This window comes from Paramisgurnus dabryanus, chromosome 7, assembly GCF_030506205.2.
Source record: "Paramisgurnus dabryanus chromosome 7, PD_genome_1.1, whole genome shotgun sequence".
NCBI classification, from domain to species: domain Eukaryota; kingdom Metazoa; phylum Chordata; class Actinopteri; order Cypriniformes; family Cobitidae; genus Paramisgurnus; species Paramisgurnus dabryanus.
Genome location: NC_133343.1, coordinates 35,880,833 through 35,908,154, shown reverse-complemented (window position 1 = coordinate 35,908,154; position 27,322 = coordinate 35,880,833). Strand labels below are relative to the sequence as shown.

General features: G+C 38.1%; 2 protein-coding genes across 7 annotated transcripts in view; both read right to left on the bottom strand.

Annotated features, from left to right (window-relative positions):
• Positions 1-357: 357 nt before the first annotated feature.
• On the bottom strand, positions 358-23,028 carry LOC135770075 (uncharacterized). Of its 4 annotated transcripts, none has more exons than XM_073815261.1 (23): positions 15,714-15,967; positions 15,210-15,332; positions 14,261-14,400; positions 14,009-14,108; positions 13,865-13,888; positions 12,897-12,942; positions 12,565-12,751; positions 12,340-12,453; positions 11,470-11,638; positions 11,102-11,374; positions 8,374-10,908; positions 8,123-8,247; positions 7,864-8,005; positions 7,490-7,783; positions 6,355-6,651; positions 6,043-6,222; positions 5,829-5,957; positions 5,423-5,731; positions 5,258-5,343; positions 2,545-2,737; positions 2,027-2,323; positions 630-956; positions 358-495 (listed from the first exon to the last, which is right to left on the bottom strand). In XM_073815261.1, the coding sequence occupies exons 1-23, from the start codon at positions 15,739-15,741 to the stop codon at positions 491-493; spliced, it is 6,123 nt and encodes a 2,040-aa protein (XP_073671362.1). In that variant the 5' UTR covers positions 15,742-15,967; the 3' UTR covers positions 358-490. The 4 variants fall into 4 exon arrangements, with proteins under 4 accessions (XP_073671362.1, XP_073671360.1, XP_073671359.1 ...); XM_073815259.1 differs by lacking the exon at positions 358-495 and adding an exon at positions 22,876-23,028 and having other exon boundaries at positions 502-956; positions 15,714-15,781; XM_073815258.1 differs by lacking the exon at positions 358-495 and having other exon boundaries at positions 502-956.
• A 2,048-nt stretch (positions 23,029-25,076) lies between these two features.
• The window catches only part of LOC135770077 (immunoglobulin-like and fibronectin type III domain-containing protein 1), a 22,824-nt gene continuing 20,578 nt past the window's right edge, over positions 25,077-27,322 (bottom strand). For all 3 annotated transcript variants that reach the window (XM_065279728.2, XM_065279731.2, XM_065279730.2), the window contains exon 23: positions 25,077-25,403. In XM_065279728.2, the coding sequence (XP_065135800.2) occupies positions 25,399-25,403 (5 nt within the window). In that variant the 3' untranslated portion in view covers positions 25,077-25,398. The remainder of the gene's footprint in view (positions 25,404-27,322) is intronic.

Below are 27,322 nucleotides of genomic sequence, written 5' to 3'. Positions count from 1 at the left end.
CAACTGTGATCAGACGGCAGAAGGATCTTTAGCGGGTTTGGAATGCACTGTTTGGATACACCATTGAAGATGAGATTGGTGGGTTCATAATCAAGCTCATTTGATTTCACATGTAACATCGGTATAATTTTGCTAAACTAATTCCTAAATGTTTTGAGGTGTAAGACTGTTCAACAGAAAGGAGTATTTTGATGAAAATGACACAAGCAATTAAAAATGTAGCAAGTAGCGACAATTGTACATAATCATCTGCATGATTGTTTCAAAGCATTTGCAATTCAAAACAATGAGAATTTGCTTTTATGTTGCGCACAACTGACTTGTTGAAGTGGACGTTGAACAAAGTGTTTTGAAAAATTTAGAAATGCTGACAAAGTGACAAAAATGCCATGGAAAATATTTGTATTTATTTATCGAATCATAATATATCATTTATACATTATCAATTTGACTTGCAAGAAACAAGAATGCATACACTGTTTTTCTTCCTTTACTCTGTAAGACAAAAAAAAGTTAGGTATCTAAAAGTTTAAATCATATGGATTATAAACAAGTTTTCTTACGCTTAACAAATACAGTGTAATAATTATAAACAGCCGCCCGGACCTACAGTAAATGAGAAGAGATACCTCTAACTACAAGTTTGGTGGAGCACTCAACCTGTCCCAGGGGGCTTTCAGCCACAACCTTGTACTCTCCCATATCTTTGGGTCCAACCATCAGAATAAGCAATGAACAAACGCCACACACATTTGTGATGTAGTAGTTGGGGTTCGTGTTGAGGCTGACGTTGTCATGGTACCAGGTGATATGTGGAGTCGGGTTGCCAATAACGGCACAGCTCATGTAGCACTCATAACCCGGTGGAGCTGAATGAAGCTTCAAGGGGACAATAAATTTAGGGGCTACCTGGAAGTCGATGGTCTTTGATTTGGGCAAGTCACATGTGAATTTTTCTAAAAAAAAAAATGAAAAGATAAAAAGTGAAAAGAAAAATAGCATATATTGATTTAATACATTTTTGGTGACTTATGTAAAAGTATATATGGAAATATTGTTTAAATAAATGCAGCGGATATGTCCAGATGATTACTGGCAAAATAAATATATTACACCGCCTTACTGCTGTCAACCCTTAAAGGGCCAACATTTATAGAACAAGATAAAGCAGAGATAGTTTAACAGTTGTTTTATAGCTGACAGCCCAAATCCCACAGGTATAAACCTCAACAGAGGTGACCCATAAAGAGACACAGATTCATCCAATCGTCACTGTGCCCTTGAGCAAAGCACTTATCTCAGGTTTCTCCAGGGATCTTTCCATGCAATTAGTCTTCTGTAAATTGCTTTTAGAAATGGTGTCTGTTAAATGACAAGTGCCCATTGATGGGCAAAACATAATTTGTTTTCAGGGAGCTGTATGGGAGTAGATGAAGCATACTGTAGCATGGTGGCGTATATGGGATCTATCAATTGAGGAAAATCCCATCTCTATTTAAAGCCTTTAACAAGTTCCTGGACCTTCTCTCCCTTTGATAAATGAATAAAAAAACTTTGGTGTGTGCATACAGCTTTACACACATCCCAAACAATGCAATGCACTGTTGCTTTTCCCAGGCCAAACAACTCAGCCAATGTTTAGAAGTCCACAGAGCAGCTGCAATTCTCAACTCTACAGGAACAGCCTGACGTAAATGGCTTTGCTGTCGGTTCAACAGTGGCCGGAATTTCTCGTGCAGAATAGTAATTGTGCATCGCCGCATACGAAAATGTAATAGTAATATTTTTCCACCAGTCCAGACTTCAAGACAGAGCCACTCTCCGCCCCCTTCTGTTCTGTTTCATTTTGTAAGCTTTTGAAAGTTGCGTGAGCTTATTTCATCTATAGGGCTGAAATATCTGATAAAGCCCATGTATATATTATACGTTCATCTTAAAAGATGGTACCATTTCTTTCTTACTTTTTAAAAATCAAATATGATACAACTATGATTCAGGGAAACCCTCAGCAAATGGATCCACAAACCTTTTTTCTTTGTGGTTCCCCAAACCGGAGACACTGATGGCTCTGAAAGGCCTATGTCATTCTTTGCAAAAACTCTGAAGTTGTATTCTCTTCCAGGCAAGATGTTGATGACAGTGAATTTGTTGTTGAACAAATGGTCAACGATGGTGCCCCATGTCCCCTTAATCGAGTCCCTCTGCATGACCATGTAGTGCAGACGGTCGTCCCGTTTTTCGTCAGGAGATGGAGCCCATGTTATTGTCACAGTGCCTTGAACATTCTGTTCCAGTTCAACTGGACCTGGAGGTTTGGGATCATCTAGAAAACAAACCATGTATGTACCATTGGTATATTAGTTGTTTTTCTGAGAGAGATTTATATTTATAAATTGTACCATATGTTCTAATATATTTTAATTTCTGCATTTTGCAGATGCTTTAAAAAAACGACTTTAAGTAACTAAAAGATAGGCTATATACATATTATTATTGGTAAAAAATGTAAATAAAGGGTGAAAAAAGAATATTGAAATACATTACCAGCGATTCTAATTTCAATACTGAAAGTGTCCTGGCCCACCACATTCTTGATAGTGACCGTATAGATGCCAGTGTCACACGGCTCTGATGTGTAAATAAATAGGTGAGAGCCTTTTTCAAAATTAGTAATCGTCCCATGTTTGCCTACGGGAAAGCCATCTTTTAGCCATGTGATGTCGGGTAAAGGAGAGGCCTATGGATAAAATATAACAGTCCTGATACATCATACAAAAAACACATTATTATGTTGACTATTATTTTTAGTTTTAGTTTTACAGTTGTACAGTAAGTTATTTAAAGGTACATTGTGTAAGTTTTAGGACCTCATCACATAAGTGCAATATAAGGTAACACTTTATTTTACGACCCGCAAAGTACCGCGTAATTAAACCGAATTTACCTATTTGTACCAACAGGGTAGGTAACCTGTAGGTAAAGGGAATAATATTTTAAGTTTGGGGTAATAAGGGGGTAAGAATATGAAGAATTATAAATTATTTATACTCTAAGTATTTTATAACAACAGGGTACCTATTGTAATATTACGTGGTATGTATGACTTAGTCAAGTCTATGGGGAAATTATGTTTTATTTTTTTTTATTGTGAATTTTTCATATTGACTACTGAATGTTGTATACAGTCAATGTCTACGAGCCACATCGGCAAATAAATATAACAGCATATCACTTTTATTTTAGTAGCCTATATTACTTGCTTTTAATAACAAAAGTCCAGCTGATTTAATGTGGTTATCTTTTTTTTTAAGGTAAGTACAATAAAAATAGCAACTTATTCCCTATTTACCAGGAAACTCCTACATTTGCGGACATATTTGAAGTGGTGCTTTGCAATTTATTTACTGTAAACACAAGTATTTTAGCCAAATATAATTTATGCAATGGCAAACCAGAATGAAACAGCAGATATCAGCTCCCGCTAAAGCAAAAGATGACTACATGCGTAGGCTACTGCGCAGGTGTAGAGCGCGCGGCCGTCTGCAGGAGGTTTACTGGAACGCGATCCTGAGGTGACATTTCAAACAATGTTTTTTCAAGAAAGTTGCTAGCTAACGTTAGCAGGTTAGCTAGCACATAAGTAAGCCTAAAGTTATTAACGTAACTGGCTCAGAAAACTTTGTTTCTGTCAAGGCACAGTGAAGAAACATTTACTGAAGGCTTTCATTTATGTTTTTTATATGTAATGCAGAACAGCATTTGTGAGACGACATCAACTCATCATCCGAGTGGACAAGAACACCAACAGAGGAAGCCAAGCCGCAAAAACAATGAAAACTTGTCATGACTTTTTAATTTAAATAAAAGTTATGTGATAATAAACATTAAGTGTTGGCTTAATTATAGTGTTTTAAAGATGTTTTGAAATAGGTTGTTTTAAAATAAAAATAACAATATTCTGTATGTTTATGGTATTTACCCTATAACATTTATTAACAAGAGGTGAACAAAGCACCACTTTAGTTTACAGCCCGCAAATATGAGAGTTACCTGGTACATACACAGAACAATCGGGGAATAAGCCCCACTTTAGTTTACAGCCCGCAAATATGTGAGTTACCTGGTACATACACAGAACAATCGGGGAATAACCCCCACTTCAATTTACAGCCCGCAAATATAAGAGTTACCTGGTAACTCCTGTATACATATACAGATCAAAGAGGTACAAGTTGCTATTATCTTTATTGTGTGTTATATTTTATTTGCCGACGTGGCTTGTAGACATCAACTGTAGGCTATACAAAACACTTCATCAGGTAAGTAGCAAATATGAAAAAAAAAAAAAAAAAACGTAAGTCATACATACCACGTAATATTACAATAGGTACCCTGTAGTTATGAAATACTTAGAGAATAATTTTCCATATATTCTTACCCCCTTATTACCCCAAACCTAAAATATTGTTCCCTTATAACTACAAGTACATACTGTAGAGGTACTCTGTTGTTACAAATAGGTACGCTGTAAATTCGGTTTAATTACGCGGTACTTTGCGGGTCGTAAAATAAAGTGTTACCCAATATAATATACATAACTATATCAGTAGTGTATAAAAACCTTACAAAATGTACAATACATACACCATATTGCACCGCCATGTTTCTACAGTTGCCCTAATGGACAAACGGTTTAATATAGTACGTATTGTCACTATAGCTACGTCACACTGCAGGTGAAAGCAGTGACAGCTCGTGACTGCTCTTCCGAGGGGTGCAAATTCAAAATATGTGTTCGGAGTGTCATGTGTGTGGCTTGTGTTTTCAAAATATGTGTTTATTGCTTCATGTGAACCATGTGCATCACGTGTTTTGTCAAAATAAGTGCCTGCTGCACTTGCATCGAAAACCGTTTATGATAAAAGAGACGCTCACATTCACAAAATACCTACAAGACACTCCCTTAACAGTAAACTCTGATTATGCATGAGGTGACTGATGGCAGTCGCATTTAAATGATAATGTGAACAATCTGATTTCTGCAAAAAATCCAAACTGAGCATTAAGACCTGCAGTGTGAACTAAGCCTATGTTTGTCCTGTGGCCACTACCGTAGCTTCTCCATGCGTTTTGAAAGGAAGGGGTAAGCTGTGGACTGAGCCGTTGGTTGCAGTTCACAATCTCACCCCTAGATGCCACAAAAATCTACACAGTGGACCTTTAAATGGATATTTCTTATGTTTGTTTGATACTGTACCTCAAAACTGACGCGGACATGCACAGTATTTCCTGCTTTAACAACCATAAAGCTCTTCATTTTACTGTCAATGAACTTTGGTTTAACTGCAAGAAAAAAACAAGTCAAAATATTTTTGCGTAAACTAACCCCGCAAAAAATATTAAAAAAGCTGTATGCATTCACCTGGTGGCGGCATGGCGATGATGTAATTGTCCAAGCCTTGTGGAAGCCCCTCCCCTCCTTCATTTGTCGCAATAACTCTTACCCAATAAGTGGCCATTGACTTCAGGCCCACGATAGTGAAGGAAGTCTGAATCACCGCATTTGTATTGCATCGACTCCAGTCAAGTTGAGCTGTGGGTCTGATTTCCAAAAAATAGCCTTTTGCTTCATCTTCCACACCTTTTACCTCTGTTGGTTTAGTCCATGATAGGGATAGATTGGTGTAGCTGGATCCAGTTATTTTGAGATCTTTGACTTGACCAGGAGGCTCTAGAGGAGTATATCAATTTTTTTACATGAAAATTACTCCATATCATTTCAAGTGGCACTGGGTGTAAGATATTGACATTTGTTCAATGTGTCTTACTTTTGGGGTCTCTTGCGAAGACACATTCAGAGGGCCAACTCGGTTCCCCAGGGCCACATGTGTTAATAACACTCACCCTGAATTCATACCCCGCTCCCTCTATAATGTCTTTTACAGCATATTTTTTCTCTACAGACAATAAAAACAAGTTAGAGTTGTACTTACAAAAATATATCATTTAAAATAAATGCCACATAGATTAATATGTCAAGACCTCTGATTGGCTCATCTTTTGGGTTCACTTGACTCCATATACTGCTGCCCTTTTTGCGTTTTTCCACATTGTAGCCGATAATGCTGCCACCCCCGGTGTTCGATGGAGGGAGCCATGCCAGGTTAATGCAGCCTTTGAAGGCACTGACTATTTTTGGAGGAGCAGGAGAACCGGGAAATGCTGGAAATAGACAGAACACATTTTTGCCATGTTTATACGAAGGCTAACAGCTGATCATTATCTATACTGTATTTTACATCGAAACATTGACAGAAATATGAGACAGCCAAGAGCGGAAAAGAGCAAACTCACCCAAACTGCCTGCAGCAATAGCCTCACTTGTCAAGTTATCGCTGAGGCCTTCAGAGTTTTTCGCCCGTATTTTGTAGCAGTACTTTCGACCGCGTTCGACATCTGTGTCTCTGTAGGTAGGCTGTTCAGGAATGTCTCCGATTTTAGTCCAGGTGTTTCGTCCCACCTGCTGTCGTTCCAGGTTGTAATTAGTCACTTTGCAGCCGCCATCATATTTTGGGGGCTTCCATTTAAACTCGATGGCAGACAAGGAGCATTCAACAGTTTCCACAGGCCCTTGAGGGGGAGTTGGTTTATCTGGTAAACAGAAATGTAGAGGGTATTAAAATAAAATTTTTAAGTGTTCACTGCAAAAAATGACACTCTTACACTGCAAAAAATGATTTTCAAGAAAAAAATCTTAGTATTTTTGTCTTGTTTTCAGTAAAAATATCAAAAAATTCTTAAATTAAGATGCTTTTTCTTGATGAGCAAAACGACCCAAGAAAATAAGTCTAGTTTTTAGACCAAAAATATCAAATTTAAGTGACTTTGTGCATAAAACAAGCAAAAATATCTGCCAATGGGGTAAGCAAAAAAATCTTGAACATTTTTCTTAAACACTAAATTCAAGAAAAATTTGCTTCCCCATTGGCAGATTTTTTTGCTTGTTTTATGCACAAAATCACTTAAATTTTCTTGGGCCGTTTTGCTCAGCAAGAAAAAGCATCTTAATTAAAAATTTTTAAGATGTTTTTACTGAAAACAAGACAAAAATACTAAGAAAATGTTTTCTTGAAAATCATGTCTCAATTGTCTAGTCATGTCTAGTTTTTAGACAAAAAAAAAATAATAAAAAAAAAAAAAAATATATATATATATATATATATATATATATATATATATATATATATATACACATCTTAATTTAAGAATTTTTAGATATTTTTTTTACTGAAAACAAGACTAAAATACTAAGTAAGAGAGTCTCTGATTGTCAGTATTGGATTTTGACCCATATATGACTAATAATTAAAAATATATATTTTCTTTCCTCAAAGTAATTGCATGGCTTCAGAAGACATGGGAGCACATACATGACCTGTATTTTTTTACTGTACTTTTTGTCCCTTTTATATGAAATTTCAACACATACCAAACACAATAAGTTTTGACGATGCCTCCACGGTGGCAAACTCGTTCTTGATTTTGACTTTAATCTCGCCCGTATCTTTGCGCTGGCACTTAGCGAGACGGAGGTGGCTGTAAGTTGAAGACTTCTCGATTTTGACACCGTGACCCTCTCGCAGCTCCTCGTCATCTTTAAACCACTGAATCCTAATGGGATCTTTCCCTGAGAACGGCAGCTTGAAGGAAGCGCTCTCTCCGGCTTTGATATTAACAGGCTCTGAGAATTTACTCAGGGCATCTGTGTCAATTTTAGGAGGATCTGAATGGAGATTAATCATAAATATTAAGGTGGTTTTGTTTTGACATATAGAAAGTAAACTCGGTGTTAGCCATCCTTACCCTTAATGGTTAATGTAGCCTCTGATTTACATCCTTCTGCCTCAAACTTGTATTTCCCTGAATCTTTATCCTGGCAGTTGTTAATGATGAGTTTGTGTTGAGCCCCATCTTTGACCACCGTAATTGCATCCTTAGGCTCCAACTGATACAAATGGAAGTGTACATTTGTTAAATCTATAGAAATTTCATCCAGTCAAGGTTTCTAATAATTTTCCAAACAGAACTGTATGTGTACTAAACGTATTGTATATTGTTTAACCTCTTTGCCATCTTTGTACCACATCCCAGTGCTATCTTCACTGCTAAGCTTGCAGGACAATTCTGCTCGTTCTCCGACTTTGGCTGCAGTATTAGACAAACCGCTCAAGAAGTGAACTCTGTGGTCTGGATAAAAGTGCATAGAAAACAAGACATTATCCATCTATTATTATCTATCACTGTTAGATTATTAACAGTTATGTCATGTCACTGAGCTTAGATGAAAAACTAAAAGAACAGATGTGTACATACCTATAATGGTGTCAGGAACAAGTTTACCAACTCGCTTCTTACGTTTTTTATCTCCATCTCCTTTTTCATCCTTCCCTGTTTCTTCCAGAGTAGATCCAATATTGACATCTCCATTCCTTGCCACCATGGCTGCCATCCTATTGGCAGCATCTTGCTCGGCCTGCGACTTTCTCGCTGCCTCATCTACTTCCTCCTGTGCCTTCCTCGCTGCCTCATCTCTCTCCACCTTTGCCTTCTTCTGTGCTTCATCTCTCTCCGCCTGTGCCTTCCTCGCTGCCTCGTCTCTCTCCTCATGTACCCTCCTCGCTGCTTCATCTTTTTCAGCCTGTGCCCTCCTAGCTGCCTCATCTTTTCCTGCCTGGGCTTTCCTTGCTGCCTCATCTTTTCCTGCCTGGGCTTTCATCACTGCCTCATCTTTTTTTACCTGGGCTTTCCTCCTGGCCGCCTCCTCTCGTTCAGCCTGGGCTTTTCTCCTGGCCGCCTCATCTCGCTCAGCCTGAGCTTTCCTCGCTGCCTCATCTTTTTCTTCCTGGGCTTTCCTCCTGGCCGCCTCATCCCGTTCAGCCTGGGCTTTCCTTGCTGCCTCATCTTTTTCTTCCTGGGCTTTCCTCCTGGCCGCCTCATCCCGTTCAGCCTGGCTTTTCCTCCTGGCCGCCTCATCCCGTTCAGCCTGGGCATTCCTCCTGGCCGCCTCATCTCTTTCAGCCTGGGCATTCCTCGCTGCCTCATCTTTTTCTTCCTGGGCTTTCCTCCTGGCCGCCTCATCCCGTTCAGCCTGAGCTTTCCTCGCTGCCTCATCTTTTTCTTCCTGGGCTTTCCTCCTGGCCGCCTCATCTCGTTCAGCCTGAGCTTTCCTCGCTGCCTCATCTTTTTCTTCCTGGGCTTTCCTCCTGGCCGCCTCATCCCGTTCAGCCTGGGCTTTCCTCCTGGCCGCCTCATCCCGTTCAGCCTGGGCTTTCCTCCTGGCCGCCTCATCCCGTTCAGCCTGGGCTTTCCTCCTGGCCGCCTCATCCCGTTCAGCCTGGGCTTTCCTCCTGGCCGCCTCATCCCGTTCAGCCTGGGCTTCCCTCCTGGCTGCCTCATCTCGTTCAGCCTGGGCTTTCCTCTTGGCCGCCTCATCTCTTTCTTCCTGGGCTTTCCTCCTGGCCACCTCATCTCTTTCTTCCTGGGCTTTTCTCCTGGCTGCCTCATCTCGTTCAGCCTGGGCTTTCCTCGCTGCCCCATCTTTTTCTTCCTGGGCTTTCCTCCTGGCTGCCCCATCTTTTTCTTCCTGGGCTTTCCTCCTGGTCGCCTCATCTTTTTCTTCCTGGGCTTTTCTCCTGGCTGCCTCATCTCGTTCAGCCTGGGCTTTCCTCCTCGCTGCCCCATCTTTTTCTTCCTGGGCTTTCCTCCTGGCTGCCCCATCTTTTTCTTCCTGGGCTTTCCTCCTGGTCGCCTCATCTCGTTCAGCCTTTGCTTTCCTCGCTGCCTCATCTTTTTCTGCCTGGGCTTTCCTCACTGCTTCATCTTTTTCTGCCTGGGCTTTCCTCCTTGCCGCCTCATCTTGTTCAGCCTGGGCTTTCCTCCTGGCCGCCTCATCTCTTTCTTCCTGGGCTTTCCTCCTGGCTGCCTCATCTCTTTCTTCCTGGGCTTTTCTCCTGGCTGCCTCATCTTGTTCAGCCTGGGCTTTCCTTGCTGCCTCATCTCTTTCTTCCTGGGCTTTCCTTCTGGCCCCCTCATCTCTTTCTTCCTGGGCTTTTCTCCTGGCTGCCTCATCTTGTTCAGCCTGGGCTTTCCTAGCCGCCTCATCTCTTTCTTCCTGGGCTTTCTTCCTAGCCTCCTCATCTCTTTCTTCCTTGGCTTTCCTCTTGGCCGCCTCATCTTTTTCTGCCTGGGCTTTCCTCCTGGCTGCCTCATCTTTTTCTGCCTGGGCTTTCCTCCTAGACGCCTCATCTCTTTCTTCCTGGGCTTTCTTCCTAGCCGCCTCATCTCTTTCTGCCTGGGCTTTCCTCCTGGCTGCCTCATCTCTTTCTTCCTGGGCTTTCTTCCTAGCCGCCTCATCTTGATCAGCCTGGGCTTTCCTCCTGGCCAACTCATCTCGTTCAGCCTGGGCTTTCCTCGCAGCCTCATCATTTTCTGTCTGGGCTTTTCTCCTGGCCGCCTCATCTCGATCAGCCTGGGATTTCCTTGCTGCTTCATCTTTTTCTTCCTGGGCTTTTCTCCTGGCCGCCTCATCTCTTTCAGCCTGGGCTTTCCTCGCTGCCGCATCTTTTTCGGCCTGGGCTTTCCTTGCTGCTTCATCTCTTTCTTCCTGGGTTTTCCACGCTGCGTCATCTTTTTCTGCCTGGGCTTTCCTGGTTGCTTCATCTCTTTCTTCCTGGGTTTTCCACTCTGCCTCATCTTTTTCTGAATGGGCTTTTCTCCTGGCCGCCTCATCTCTTTCTTCCTGGGATTTTCTTTCCGCCTCGTCCTTTTCCCTTTGCAGTCTGGTTTGCTCTTCAACTAGACGTCTAGCAAGTTCGTCCACTTCATCAGCTTGGTCATGGGCATTATCTTCTGTAAACAGCATACATATTATAAAAATGTTTTCGAAATACAGTGATCAGTGTTGACACATTGATGACTTGAAACTTGAACTGAATTTGGTGACAAACCACATAAGTTTAAATTTAAATTCAAATTGGATTTATTGAGTTTCAATTCAAAGGAATCATATGGTAACTGCATTAATGCAAATCAGTAAACCTACCTTCAACAACTAAAATCCCCTGGCTTGACTTGAGTCCCGCAATAGCCGAGTAGACTCCCGTATCCTCTGCTTTACAGTTTTTGACTGCCAGTTTGTGAATGTGCTTGTTTTTAGAGACTGTGATGTCATATTTTTCTCCATGCTCAACCGTGATGTCATTGGCGCACCAGGTTATTTGTGGAAGAGGTTTCGATAGGGAACACTCAAACACTGCATCCTGACCCTGAACCACTGTAGTGTCCTTCAAAGCGCCTTCAAAATGCACATTAGGTACTGAAAGCATAAGACAATGTAATAAAATAACCTCACAAACAATATGGAATAAGTTTTGCACTAAGCAAAAAAAGATTTGTATTACAACTTCTTACAGCTTAAGGAAGTTGAGAACATGTTTGCATCCTCAACATCCACTTGGTATAATCCAGCATCTTCTGGAACAAGATCCCTAATGCTAAACAAGTATGTTTCACCAAATTGTTTCATATTATGTCTTTTGGAATCATCAGATCCATCCCCATAGTCAAGCATTTTCCCATCCTGGTATAGATAAAGTACAATAAATAAATTTTTACATGGCCGCCTGGTGGCACGACTTCGCTAAAAGTACTTTGATTACAAGCTATACTTTTTATCATTATGTGTGTTCCCTGGGATAAAACCAATGTGCAACCTTCCGATCTCTATCGTGAAGCCAACATGGAAGTGACCTTAACTGCAATTCATTGACTGGCCACTATAGACTGGCTCAAAAGGGATTCAATCCCATAGACTCCCATGTTAAAACGCCCAACTTTACAGCAGAAATATGTTTACAGCCTGATACAAAAAGTGTTTTTGGTCAATATAGCTAGCTTGCCCTTTATGACATTTGTGAGGTGGTGCATTTTTTTGTAACTCATCCGTTTAAATTAAATTAAGCCTTAAAGTTCTGCATAATTAAAGGCGTGGTCACTTGAGTGACAGGTGAACTGCCATGGCGGGCGTGTTTCAACAACCAGTCACTTAAGCTTCACCCACCTCTTTACCCATTTTTGGATATCCGCAAGTGATGCGCAGTGACGAGATGCCAAGCTGGCGACGACAGGCCCTGTCTACTGTTGGCTTCAAAAAAGCTCTTCACAAACCTATGGGTTACGTCACGAACACTACGTTCATATGTTTTACAGTCTATGGATCAAATCGATGACCTTTTGTGCTAATAGCGCAATATCTTTTAAGCTACTGGATGAGGCACTTACTTTGTAAAGCAATATTTTATTGCTGGGATCCTTCAACTTCATGTCGAGTTCAAACTTAGCTGTTCCATCAGTTTTTACCTCTATCTGTTTCATGCTGTCGACTTTCTCAACATACTGAAATGGAAAAAAGTGGACAGTTATTAGAAATTGATATGTACAGTATATAGCTAAAATGTCTCCTTCAGTACTATAACTGGCACATATGACAAACACTAAACGCAAAACCTTAGATTGCTCCTCTTCTCTTTCCATCTTCATTTGGTTGAGTTTTCTCAGCATCCAGCGAAAGTCAGTGACTCCATATTCACGACAGATGCGCTCGTAATCTTTCCTGTGTGCACTCAGCAACACCTCCCAGAACCTTGGATCAATTTCTCCCTCCTTACATGGCTTTTCTTTTCTCAGAACAACTCTGAATGAATAGAGTTTAAAGTGTTTGTTTTGGTTACTGAAAAATGTGTTACTTTATTTTTGTCACTCCTCACATAATAAATACATTACACAAAAAGATAAATGCCTCATTAAACGAAAACAGAAAGAAAGCAGTGGTACATTACTTTTTCTTCAACATTTTTCTGAAATCCTCAGGGTCATTTTTGGGGGCTGAAAAATAGACAGATTTTACTTTTATTTTGTAAACTGTCTTTATCAATAAGTGCATTTTCTATTATTTAAAGTCTGTGTAAAGTCATATCACAGAATTATTAGATGTTTTTCTGAAACACGTTACAAGGACTGTGAACTTTGTAGTACTGAATTGTGGAGTTAAAACATTAAAATAGTTTTCCCTCAGTTCTGGGTTCAGGATTATTTGGGTGGATGATGCACTGGAGCCAACAAGCATGGCCCCGCCCCTAACACAATTGCAAGCATCCAGGTGCAAGCATCCAGGCATTCAGGTGGTTGTGATATTTAAAAGTTCAAATAGAAGGTAGCATTTTCCCGAAATCTTTTAGCGCAAACAGCGGACACGCCCCCGGCGCTTGAGAGCAGAGGATCCTGCATGATTTTAAACTTTTTCCATGTTTAAGCGCTATAAATTTGTCCCTAGTGCTTCGATCAACCTATAAAATGTGCAAAAGATCAACCCAGTAACTTAGTTTTGGTAAACCATTCTCTGCAAGCATGTGACAAAATAGGTAATTGAAATTTGGCTCCCCTTCTGATGTCGAAAGGGATAATACCGCCCCTTAATCTGCACTAACCAACCACGATTCTGCCATTTAGTGCAAAGATCAGCTAATTTGCATTTAAAGGGACACACCCAAAAATTTTAATATGCTATAAAAAATTATTTATATAATATTTTGAGCTAGAACTTCACATATGCACTCTGTGAACACAAAAAATGATTTTAACATTTTGAAAAAAGTCTTAGAAATGTCCCCTTTAATTTGACTATGTGGGTAATATCACAGTTTTTTTCTGTGGTGTCAATCTGATAACACATTTAATATCTGACTTTACACTGACTTTAACTTCTTGGCATTTCAAGTACGGTTACATACAAGCATACATAGCCTACCTGGCTTTCTCTTTTTGAATCCAACTGGAAGGAAAAGAAAGACATTTTTTATGTTATATGTTATTTTATCACTTTATGAGTTATTGAAGAATAACATTGAAGTACACTTTTATTTTCGAATAAACTGTCAGTTTGTTAAAGTACCCTCAATAACATTCAGCGCAGCGGTACAAACAGCTCTTCCGAATGGATTTATGGCAAGGCATTTATAAGTGTCTGCTTGTTCTGAAGACACATGTGGTAACTGAGAAGAAGAAAAAAAATCCTTTTTAGAGCAAATGTTTATGTGGGGAAACAATGCATAAACAAATATTTTTTTTCGTCAACATTAAAGATGCAGAAAGACATATGACACTAGCAAAACTTAGCCAATATGGGCTAAAAATTGCATTTCACCTCCAGTATATATTCTCCATTTTTTTGATCAAATCTTGTTATATATTTTTCTGTATCAGAGATATCTCCCTTGTTACATCCCCACGAGACCTCCGGTACTGGATCTCCATTTACAATAGCTGTGAAAAGGGCCTGCTTGCCTGTAAAAAGAGCAAAACACAAAAACAAAGTACGATTAAGACAAATCAAATTGTTCAACGACAACAAAATAAAAAAACAATATGCCCTAAATATACCATCATAGGCTGAGTTTGGGGAGGGGGCACTGCCCCAGACCAGAGCCTGATTTTGTCTGAGCTATTAAAGGAAAACACCACCATTTTTCAATATTTTGAAACTTCTGTTAATATTAGGTGCTCTTCCGCCATACAATATAGTTCTCATTTTTTATCCGCTTAAAAATAACCACGTTTTATTTTGTGCCACCAGACTTACTCGTGTAACTACTCATGTAACAGTCTTTAAATAGGGAAAACATGGAAGTGTTTGGTGGCTTCTAAATTCATCTCTGTTTGGATCCTAAGGAATGAATGGGGCTAGGCTAAATGCTAACACACTCACAACGCGCTGTACAAAGATTAAGTGCACGAATTGAAAAAAGACATGGATTTATTAATTTGTCTAAGCTGAGGTAAGAACATAGTAAAATATTAAAAACGGTGGTGTTTTCCTTTAATGAAATCGAAAAATAAGAATATTTTATTTGTCTAATCTAAATATTTTAATAGGTAGACTGAGTAACTCAAAGCTAAAATAATTGTAATTAATTTAAACCATATTTTAAAACATAAAGTTGCACTCTCTGAAGTATTGCAGTACCCTAGTTTGCCTCTAGGTGCCCCCAAGCACAACTCCACCTATGTACACCTGCTCTGTCAGGGCCATAATATCAATTATATTATTAATATGAAAGCATTAGTGGTAAAAATGAGGTACAGTTATCTTTTACCTTCCTGGATAGTTAAGGGTATGGGTTTTCTAGTAAAATCTGGAGTAGTCATTCCAGGCGGCAGTTCTTCAACGTATTGAGTGATCATAACTCCAGGCAACTTAGATCTCTTCCTAATGGCCACTGAATTAACAGCAGAGAATTAAAGATAAATGAAGTACATTGTTTGTATGAATGACTTATACAGACAACATGCAGAAAATAGATGCATGAGGGCAATGTTTTATCACAGTAAATATGGTAAATATTAAATTGAGTAAATAAGACAGCAATCCTTGGCTGATAAATGGTCCAAAGCAAAAACAATAATAGAATTCAAACATAAATGCTTAAGTCACTTATGACACCACCAAGGAAAAAGGTAAAGGTTGGATAAATTTTTTTTTTAAATCAAACATATTCCACCATCAGATATGCTGGAACGTCATTTTTGTCTTTTTGAAACAATGTGAAATAACTGCACTTATAGTAATGGCAAAATATAAGGACAGGATTTGAACTTACCCCCTGTTCCTTCTGCTGGTTTCTTCATTTTCGTAGCACTAGCTCTTCCTTTTTTTTCAAAATTAGTACTAAAAATGAAAATAAATTATTATTATTTAAAATTAAATATGTACTTATCAATTATGGTTACTCTTTTGTCTCTGACCAATTATAAAGCAAATCTATAAAATACAGTACACGTGTTCCTCAAAAGCAGACCATTATGGTAATATAAGTTGTTCAGGCATTAAAAGTTTTTTTTTTAATGTTCTTCATAGTGATGAACTCTTCAGACTTATAAACCTTTGAGAAGGTGGACTGTACCACTGCCGGAAGGTTTATATGTGTAAATAAGAAATATGAAACTTCATCTGACAGACATATTTCTCTATCGACGCCACTTGCTGTGCCATCAAATGTCTGCACCTATTACCCAGATAATAAAATATTAAAAAACAAAATATAATCTGTAATCTGTGGCGGACAATGTCATATCTTTTGAAAATAGACCATAACTGTACATATGAATCAGGAATAAAAACAGGTGAAACCATTTGGTATATCAACTCCTCATACATTATGTATAGGCTACACTACAATAAGAATACCTACTTGGTTTGTTACTGACAGAAATTGTACTTACGAGTCATTGACCTTTAGAAAATTAAGCTATAAAGATATATTAGGAGCTCGATATTATAGATATTGCGGGTAAACTGACTGACATAAGTTTATATTACAGCATGCTTAACTTCACAGGATCCTTAATGACTGTGAGCCACAGGGGATTGACTTGACCCCATCTGCTTTGATAGGTCACATAGCTCATAAAAGTTATTACACTTGAGCACCCAAACTCTTTTTAGGTGTGAAATTTTACACCAATTGAAATTGAAAGATCAACTTAATAACAGATCGTAATAGCAGAGGAACACATTTTACAATGTCTGTTTTATGATGTTCTTTTCAAGAATTTGAGTAGAAGTTTTAGTAACTATTTTCTTAGAAAGAACAGAACATTTTAAAAAAGTGAAAGTTGGATGTACTTCAAACATGACTTCAGTTGGATACACTTAAAAAATTACTATAAGTTTTATTAAATTACATTTTCTCAAAAAAATTACTTTAACTGATAACACCTAAAAATTTAAGCTTTATCAACTTAAATTAGAAAAGTTTAGTAAAAAAAATAATGATTTTTAAAGTTACAAACTTTTCCTTTTTACGGCACAAAAGGTGTTAAAATCAAATAAAATAATACAATAAAATATTTAAAAAACCATGAGAGGTTTTGTTCTGTAAATTTTTATGTCTTAAAAAGCTTTATATATATATATATATATATATATATATATATATATATATATATATATATATATATATATATATATATATATATATATATATATATATATATATATATATATATATATATTGTCGTGGAAAAATAATACGAATACCAGGATCTGTCCATCAGAGATGATTTATTTACTTGTACAAGGACTCGACACATAACGACAGTGAAACGATATGTGAAGAAGTGAAGAATCTCAAATCCTTCCTTCATTATATACTGACATTGAGTTTGTACCACCCCCCCCATGCTATTCGATCAAAACAACTCCTTATTAGGTGTAGTTTAGACACTTCTGGGTGGTTATATTTACTCTACTTGTATCCAGGCAGACGATACATATGTTTTTTAAGCACATCATCACACAAACAAAAACCACACTTGCACCTTGCCATACTTCCTATCCCGAGCTCTATCGAGCTAGACTTCCTGTCCTAGACTTCACCCCACGCAGATTAAAATGTCATGACTGACATAAATCATACAATGAAGAATACAAAAATAATATAAATGCATAAAGAATAAATTTCCATTACAATTCCACCCCAATGTCCAAATGACATTTTTATCCAGACTTCCCTGCAGGCTTTTACGCTGCTCTCAGAAGCCCTTCGTTTAAACATTGATTGTAATACTTTAAGGAACTCAGCCAGTTCAAAATCATCCTTCCCCATTTGATCCTCTTCCTCTAATTTACAGTCATAATTACCATAAAAAGCGATCACCTTGGTTGTTATTAGATTGTTAATGCACTTTAAAACAACATTTTTAAAGTAGCAATTTACTCATCCCTTGTGAGCTTGCCTTAGGTTTTCAACACATTATTAATGCAATAACACAAGTGACAAAACCACACATCAAAAAAACATAGATTTCTAAAAACCAACATTAAAGATAAAATGATACATCAACACACCAAAGCTTACAGACTGGCCAGTGTAAACATTTCTATATCATGAATCAGCATTTGAGCAATCTCACTGTGAGTATGTTATGCAAATCACTAGTGAGCTAAACATAGTTAATTATATTCCTATATGTGTATGTGTAAAATTGTGTAAGCATGCAGATCCTCTTCAACCCAGGCAGCCCATCTTTAGCCGTAGAGGGTCGTGTGAGGGGCGAGGTTCCACTAGCACCTCCTCATTTGCAGAGCCCTCCCACAACTATCATCCTCATTTTGCTCCTCAAGTTTATTCTCAATTTCCTCCTGTTTGACCCGTTGGTACATCATTTTAGTCATACCTTTATCAATTATTTTCTCGATGAGACCTCTTAATAAATGGTATGCAACAACATCCACACCAATTCAAAATAGCAATCATTACACCTATTGACAACAACACAGATGAAATCTACACACTCCATTTACCAAACCACTTTTTTAACATGGAATTGAAAGGATGATCTACATACAGTTCCACGCCCTCCAGGAAAATACTCATAGAAATAAAAAAAATTAGAAACAGGTGTGGAGGAAGGGAATTGCCCTCGAATGCGCATGCTCAATAGAACATTTTGGCTATTTTGTGTCATTTTACTTAAATTGGTTCAGTTGTGTGAACTTTACGTTTTAACCTATAAACAACAAGTAGCGATTTTAAGCAACCTCAACATTTTAATTAAAAATAAGTAAACAGCATTTTCATAGTAAGGTATACTTTTTGATTTTACAGATTGTGTTCTGAGCTTTACCTTTACCAACATATTGTAGCAAAGTCAACCCATCTGGGAGGATTAGGGTGGACAGGCTTTTTGCCAGGGCTTAGTGGTATATTATAGTACTCACGATAGCCCCGGCAAAGGTTAGTGAACATGAATCTGCGGCTGGCGAACATAAACGCAACCCAAAACTGGCTGTCCAGATGTACTGGCACTGAATAAAACACATTGGAAATGTCCACGGTCATGTAAAATGCGGTGCTCTGTGATATTTGTAACAGGATGGTATAAGGGTTGGGCACGTTCGGAGCCCTTGCTTCTACAGCCGCATTTACTGCCTGTAGATCTTGTACAAATCTTCACTCAGTGGGCTCAACTTTTCCTCTACTTTTCTTTACCGGAAATATTGGTGTATTTTCCGGTTACTACGAGCATGGAATAATAATTCCTTTTGCGAACAACGAATCAAAAACAGGTTTGATACAGTCCTCTGCTTCTTTTTTGAGAGGATCTTATGGTTTTCACTGGCGAAAATCACTCTTTGGTGTGATCTTTACGGACGCACATGATTTAATGAGACCCACATTATACTTATCTGTGGCCCACTGATGGAGTGGCATCGTGGACCGATCCACCCCATGTGTGCTGCCAACTGTCGCTGCGCTGCTATTCCCTGCGCTTTCGCAGAGAATAGCTCTGGTATGCGGTTCTCCGCACACCTAAGGATGGAAAATAAGACATGTCATCATTTTACATATGCCAATTTGCGGCATTTGTGCATGCACTTACTATAGGGCCCACATACTCCCTTTCATATCAGTAGCTTTGGCCAGTGATATGTAAGGACCAGCATTTGCAACATCATACAACATAGAAGCACATTTAGGAAGCATCACACTCAATGCAGCCCAGGCCCCATTCCAGTACAACCAATTTGTGGTCAACTGATCACCAGACTGCTGTGCCCACGCCGCTTGGTAATCTGCTTCGATTTCCCAGGTGACATGAGCTGTGCAGTGCAAATCTTCTGGTGACATAAAATCTGAGGATGGGCGTGTACATTAGTGTGTTTTCAAACCAGCATCACTCTCAGGCCTCTCCCCCACAAACACACTGAGGCACACTTCCTTACACAGAGTCACATTCAACCCAGTCACTTCATCACACCAAACCGTCATGTGCAGTTTACACATGATGTCTCTACCGAGCAAGTTATATGGGCAAGTTCTGCTAATTAGAAAAGAGGTAAAAAAGAGAAGTTTGATTATGTTCATATATACATTGTAAAGGTTGAGAAAAAGTTTCTTTAACAACATGCCCTGCGGCACTGAGGGAACATTTTTCATTTTTTTTTTTTTTTTTTTTTTTTTTTTTTTTTTTTTTTTTTTTTTTTTTTTTATCATCTGTACAGATTTGGGCATATAATCAGCAATATTGAAGTGGGGGCCCCTGAATCTACAATAAAAAGACTCTTTTTGCCTGAGATAGACAATAAAACATATTGTAAACTTTCAAATGGTTTTCTTGCGAAAGATTATTTAGTATCACAGAGTAAAGTAGGAAAAATACTTCTTACCCCGGCCAAGCATTCTTCATTGCGACAGAGCATAAAAGAACCTACTTCAGTCTCCTCTCCACCGGCCCCCTCCCCGCTATTTAACACATTTCAGTCTGCATGAGGTTTTTGAACTTTTAGTTCGGGGCATTGATCTTTCCAATGATCCATTGAATCACAGTTGAAACATCCGCGTTGTTTCCACCGGCCGTTCCCTCGTCCCCGTCCTCTGCCTTTACCCCTGCCCCTTCCTCTGTGGCCGCCTCTCCCCTGCGGGTTAAGTGTTGGAAAACCGGAGTTACGATCCTGTTGTTGTCGATCGTTAAGGGTGCATTGCATCATGGTGAAATTCATATCTTGTGCCTCCCTGTTCTTTTTGAGGCGTTCTTGTTTAAGTCTCTTCTCGTGGTGCTCCGCATGTCTCACCACTTCCTCCAATGTGGCCATTTTCTCCCCGTCCAGGGTAGCTTTGATAGGTTCAGACAGTTCAATATCTAGATTTCTCATGAAGTACATTGGTAAGTGCCTACTGTACGCTGGGTGGGGTTCATTATTGGGCATTTTTGCAGTTATGCCAGAATGTCTCTCAAAGTCTTTTTCTAATCTTGCCAGGAAATTACTCACGGTCTCTCCATCTTGTTGTTTGCACGTAGGAGTCCAGTGCAGCCACAGCGTGGTCATAGAGATAGGCAGGGGGTATTGGTGTAGTTGGCAGCACGGGGCTCCTCCGACTGCTCCATTTTGATGTTCATCGTATGGGGGTGATGTCGGCTTCTGAGGTAATTGATTGTTTTCGGAGAGGGTTTGGGTGTACAGGAGACTGGAAGTGCGACCCACATTGCCAGGTCCACTCAGGTCACATACATCACAGGAGGAAGAAGAAGAAGAGTCACTATAAGGCATTATTTTAAAATATTGCTTATTCAATCTTTCTTCAGATTCTCTAATGAACATATCCATTACTGTTAACGATCTACCTTTATTCTTAGAATGATCTTTCTGTATTATTTTGTCTCTGAGCTCTTTATTTTTAGTTACACTAAAACTTATTTCCCCATATTTTTGTATCAGAGGTATGGTTTCTATTCATCCTCTCCCATAAGTTCTTATTAAACCGGTGTCATCTCTGACAGACAATCCACTTTCCGTGTTCCATTTAGGACGGGGAGCGCTACTTCCCGTGTTTTCCATTATCTACAGGCGGGTACAATTCCGTCAGTAATTTTAGAAGAGACTTACTCTTCAGTGATTACAATTTCACGCAGTGATTTTCCGGGAGAGACCACTCTCCAGTGTTTACTCACTTAAACCCCTTTCTAGAGGTGATTTTCCGGGAGAGAATTACTCTCCAGTGTTTACTCACTTAAACCCCTTTCTAGAGGTGATTTTCCGGGAGAGAATTACTCTCCAGTGTTTACTCACTTAAACCCCTTTCTAGAGGTGATTTTCCGGGAGAGAATTACTCTCCAGTGTTTACTCACTTAAACCCCTTTCTAGAGGTGATTTTCCGGGAGAGAATTACTCTCCAGTGTTTACTCACTTAAACCCCTTTCTAGATAACGTATTTTTATTTACCGTATTATCTCCACTGGTTCGTCTGGATCCCGTCACCTTCGGATCAGAGTCAACGCCCACGTCCCTTCAGCTGGGGGTTTGGGTCACCTCTCCTATCTATGGTGAGTTGATCAAACCGTTGACCCTTTCCTCGGGTTATTGGGATGCCATCCTCGTCGCCAAATTGTCGTGGAAAAATAATACGAATACCAGGATCTGTCCATCAGAGATGATTTATTTACTTGTACAAGGACTCGACACATAACGACAGTGAAACGATATGTGAAGAAGTGAAGAATCTCAAATCCTTCCTTCATTATATACTGACATTGAGTTTGTACCACCCCCCCCATGCTATTCGATCAAAACAACTCCTTATTAGGTGTAGTTTAGACACTTCTGGGTGGTTATATTTACTCTACTTGTATCCAGGCAGACGATACATATGTTTTTTAAGCACATCATCACACAAACAAAAACCACACTTGCACCTTGCCATACTTCCTATCCCGAGCTCTATCGAGCTAGACTTCCTGTCCTAGACTTCACCCCACGCAGATTAAAATGTCATGACTGACATAAATCATACAATGAAGAATACAAAAATAATATAAATGCATAAAGAATAAATTTCCATTACAATATATATATATATATATATATATATATATATATATATATATATATATATATATATATATATATATATATATATATATATTAATGTTATATTATTGCTATATTTTAATATTAAAATATGCATTATTATAATTAAGATTTATTCATATATTCTGACGATGTATTAGGCCTATTTGTAAGCAGTACAAAAAAGCAAGATCATTCACACAATGAATTTTTCCTTAGGTACAGTGCAACACCTAAAGTGACTCTAAACATAACGACATGGGTACTTAGGAACTACTTTTCATCATCTTGCCGAAATTAAGATTTTCTTTAAACCCATAAATCTGTATTTTTTTTTATTAATTTCTAATATTTACTTGTGTATAATTAATTTAAAGCTGTTCTAACTGGAAAAACAAAGATAAAGAACTCACCTTCAAGTCCAGCTGCCTCGGTCAACACAACTTTGACTCCCAAAATTTAAAGCTGCCGTTCCTTTATGTTCAGCTATAAAACAGTAGTGGGCCAATTTTGAAAGCTCTCAAGCTGTTGACTCTTATTAGCTGTCACATTAAATTGTTGTTCGTGTAAGGTTTATGATAGCGGTGTGACTGCGGCCCTGCCTGTGGCCCCGTGATCACACTTTTTCTGTAAATGGTATCAGTGACATTCAAGTTGCTTTTGTGACTGTTCATTCACCACTGCCAGGGACAAGACGTGATCTCACCTTTGCCATAAAATAGAATGGATCACGTTAACACTGTATCACACCATTTGAGTAACACACATCACACAATATGTTGTCTGGTCCTCGAGACCAAGCTACTATAGTAAATTCTTGTGCTATTTATATCATAATGTTGTCCCACTGGTAGCGGTCATACATCAAGTTCATTAGACAACTAAAAGGTATTTCTGATTAGACTTTTGCATTGCATATTATGCTTTAATATGTGACTTTCTTGCTATGTATGCTTGCACGTCATAACATAAATGCAAGTGTCTGGGTATGTACAGATTAACAGTTTACTAATATTTAATGTCCATATAATACCCAGATGGCCTGCAATACAATATTTGGAAAATTATACAATATCCAAACTGTTTAGTAGCCTATGTTTTATATATTGTACTGTTAACAATAGTATGCAGTAAACACTAAACCGGAGTATTACCGCATGCTACTATTTCATTACTCTGTCACTGATTCATTATCATGTAAGGACATAATGAACAGATAATTCGATCTTATGACTTATGTGTATATATACGGCATCAGATGATAGGTGCCATCTGACATTCACAGCTGACCATGTTTTACATGCCCAGGCAGCTTAGCAGATCTCACAAGCAAGTGTTAACATTATTTGTACCCAATAAAAACATATATAACTCCAGTACTGTTCCTCAGCACCTGAGCTGAGCGTTCGCAATAAAATGCATTTAGTTCACTAAAAAATATTAATAATTGCTTAAATTTTTCTTATGTGAGCCTTTTTTCCATGCATTTTTTATATATAAAGATAGAAAAATATATATTTATTATATATATATATAAAGATAGAAAAATATATATTTATTATTATATATATAAAGATAGAAAAATATATATTTATTATTATATATATAAAGATAGAAATATATATATTTATTATTATATAAAGATTAGTGATGCACCGATGTATCGGCCGCCGATATTTATCGGCCGATATTTGGTGAATTTGAAACCATCGGCATATCGGCAATAGCACAAGACAGGCCGATACCGATTGTTTATTAATTAACTGCATAAAAAATCCATTATATGTAAAAAAAAATGAGTTAATGTTGTTAATAAAATAAATGCTGAATAGCAAAAACCACCTTTGAAATGTTGTCATGCTGTCTTATTATATTTGTTTTAGCTTAATTTGTGCCTCTCTTATTATGTTGGTCAGTTGAATGTTAATTAGATCAAATCCGTGTTCAGTAAAAATAATTTGACGCAAAAATAAACTAGCTAATAGACCAACTGTATAGTATTGTTTACAAGTGTTTAATATCGGTATCGGCATCGATATCGGCCAGAATTTGTCTGTTTAAATCGGTATCGGCCCCAAAAAAATCCTATCGGTGCATCCCTAATAAAGATAGATAGATAGATAGTCTATATAGAATTAACTAAAATGAATCACCTAATATGAACATGTGACAAAATGATATCTTTGCTTTGTTCTCTATACAAGACGTTGCAGAAATGTAATATACTATATTTATTTCGACAAGGTTTCATTATTTTTGGTGTTATGCAATGTTTACTTGCTACATAACTGATAGCAAGTTTGAAATGCCTGTCGATATACGAGTTGTTTATGGTAGGAACCATGCTGAGACCCATCTTCACATTCTGTCACTGACTCATATATCACACCATGGCTGAGTTTTAAATGTCTTGAAATGGAACTGTAAATTCAAAGAGAGGTATGATGTGAAGAAATATCTTGACATTGATGTGCACGATATTAAATATAACTGAATATATATAACTCAAGAAAGCTTGTCCAGCAGAGGTTACTACTTTATGACTCAGCCTTCGGGCGAATTAACAGAATAACATTGTATCAATACTTGTTTAACCCAAGTAAGACAAAGTATGCATAGCAGAAAACTTTATTTGCATTTTTTTCCATTTACACATACACTCTTTAAGCATGCATTCCAGTATTTATAGTAGTAGTCAATACACAGTACTGCATTAACCAATAGCAATATGTCATTTATTTTTTAATATGGACTGAGTAAGGTCATGTCAAAGATTAAAATCAATGACTGAAATCAATCTTTGATTCTCCAAATCTCATCATTAGATTATTATGAGACTTTAGCCAGGATGTCGTAGAAAATGTCACATTTAATTCACCGGTAGCTTCATATATTCATGCATGAAATCAAATAAGAAGTATCCAGGAGGCTGAAGATTAATCTGAAATAAAGAGAATAGAAAATGTACGTTATTAACTCATGAGGGTAATAAAGATATACTACGGGTCAGTTAAATGCTTGAATCTGATTGGCTGATGAATGTTATGAGGTGTGTAATTATTTTCTGGGAAATGCATGGCGAACGTAGTTCCAGGCAGCTCTCTTGAGCGCATTACAGTTCCATATCACTTCGCATAGTTAACTGTACTAACAGACTAACAAAAACAACATGAAAGACTCATTCACACAATCTCTCTGTCTCTCGCTCCCCTCTCTCTCTCTCTCTCTCTCTCTCTCGCTCTCTTCCTTTCTTTCTCTCTGTGTCTCTGTCGTTCTCGCTGTCTTTCTAATAACTTCATTAATAACTGCATTATATTGCTATCAACGGCTCAAGCCTCCATTGCCAGCTTTAAAATTATGTTTAGTAACAAGCAAAAGAGCCGCTGGATGAGACGCTGAAAAAATAGTCCTACTTACAATAGTGATTTAAGTGCAAAAACTGGACGAATCCCTTTAAATATATAATGTGATCGATGTCTTGAGGTGTGGTAACCGTAGTATAAGGGGAATAATTGACTCCAGGCCGTTGAATTATTGAAAATTATTAAAAATGAATTAAAAGGTCGTGGCCGCGTCACCACCTCGGGTGTGCATTATTTTTTTTTTATAAAAGCCCTCTAAGTGCGTCTGACATGTTTTCTAATTTTTTTTATTTCTTAATAAATCCTGCCAAAAAACGGTATTTCTGACTGACCCAAGGCAGGGATTAAAGGAATATTCAATTTTCTTAAAAGAAAAATCCTGATAATTTACTCACCACCATGTCATCCAAAATGTTGATGTCTTTCTTTGTTCAGTCGAGAAGAAATTATGTTTTTTGAGGAAAACATTGCAGGATTTTTCTCATTTTAATGGACTTTAATAGACACCAACAATTAACACTTAAATCAACATGTAACAGTTTTTTTCAACGGAGTTTCAAAGGACTATAAACTATCCCAAACGAGGCATAAGGGTCTTATCTAGCAAAACGATTGTCATTTTTGACAATAAAAATAACAAATATACACTTTTAAAGCACAACTTCTCGTTTTAATCTGGTCGTGATGCGCCAACGTGACCACACGCAATACGTCATGACGTCAAGAGGTCACAGAGGACGAACGCGAAACTCCGCCCCAGTGTTTGTGTTGAGAACGAGGACCGTTCCTACGTTGTTGTATGTCAACTGATACTAATTAATGTCTTTGTGTCAGTTTATTGTTTACAATGGTCCGCAAATGTGCGTTTTATATATGTAACACGTGACCTCCCTACATCACTATGCATTTACGTTAGGTCACGCTGGACGGGATTTAGACGAGAAGTTGTGCTTTAAAAGTGTATATTTGTTATTTTTATTGTCAAAAATGACAATCGTTTCGCTAGATAAGACCCTTATGCCTCGTTTGGGATCGTTTATAGTCTTTTGAAACTCCGTTGAAAAAACTGTTACGTGTTGATTTAAGTGTTAATTGTTGGGCTCTATTAAAGTCCATTAAAATGAGAAAAATCCTGCAATGTTTTCCTCAAAAAACATAATTTCTTCTCGACTGAACAAAGAAAGACATCAACATTTTGGATGACATGGTGGTGAGTAAATTATCTGGATTTTTCTTTTAAGAAAATGGAATATTCCTTTAAGTAAATTTGAAGCCTTCAGTTGTTAGATCTGAAAATCTGATGATCATTGGTGAGCGGAGAGAAAACCTGATGATGCTCAGGACTGAGAATCAACCAATCATAGGATGTTTTCAGGAATATCAGCATAGACGTGTCACGCCCATTCAAACTGAAGGAGCACGTGCCCATCAGTTTTCTGAGCCGAATGGATTTTGCATGCAACTTCCAAATCAAAGAAGCTTCCATTAATCTGTTACT

Coding starts and splice junctions, on each gene's coding strand:
- LOC135770075 (XM_073815259.1), bottom strand. CDS start 15,741: ATGAAGAAACCAGCAGAAGGAACAGGGG. Junction 2,738..5,257: donor ATGTCCGCGTCAGTTTTGAG/GTACAGTATCAA, acceptor TTTTATCCATAG/GCCTCTCCTTTACCCGACAT. Junction 957..2,026: donor GGGAACCACAAAGAAAAAAG/GTTTGTGGATCC, acceptor TTTTTTTTTTAG/AAAAATTCACATGTGACTTG.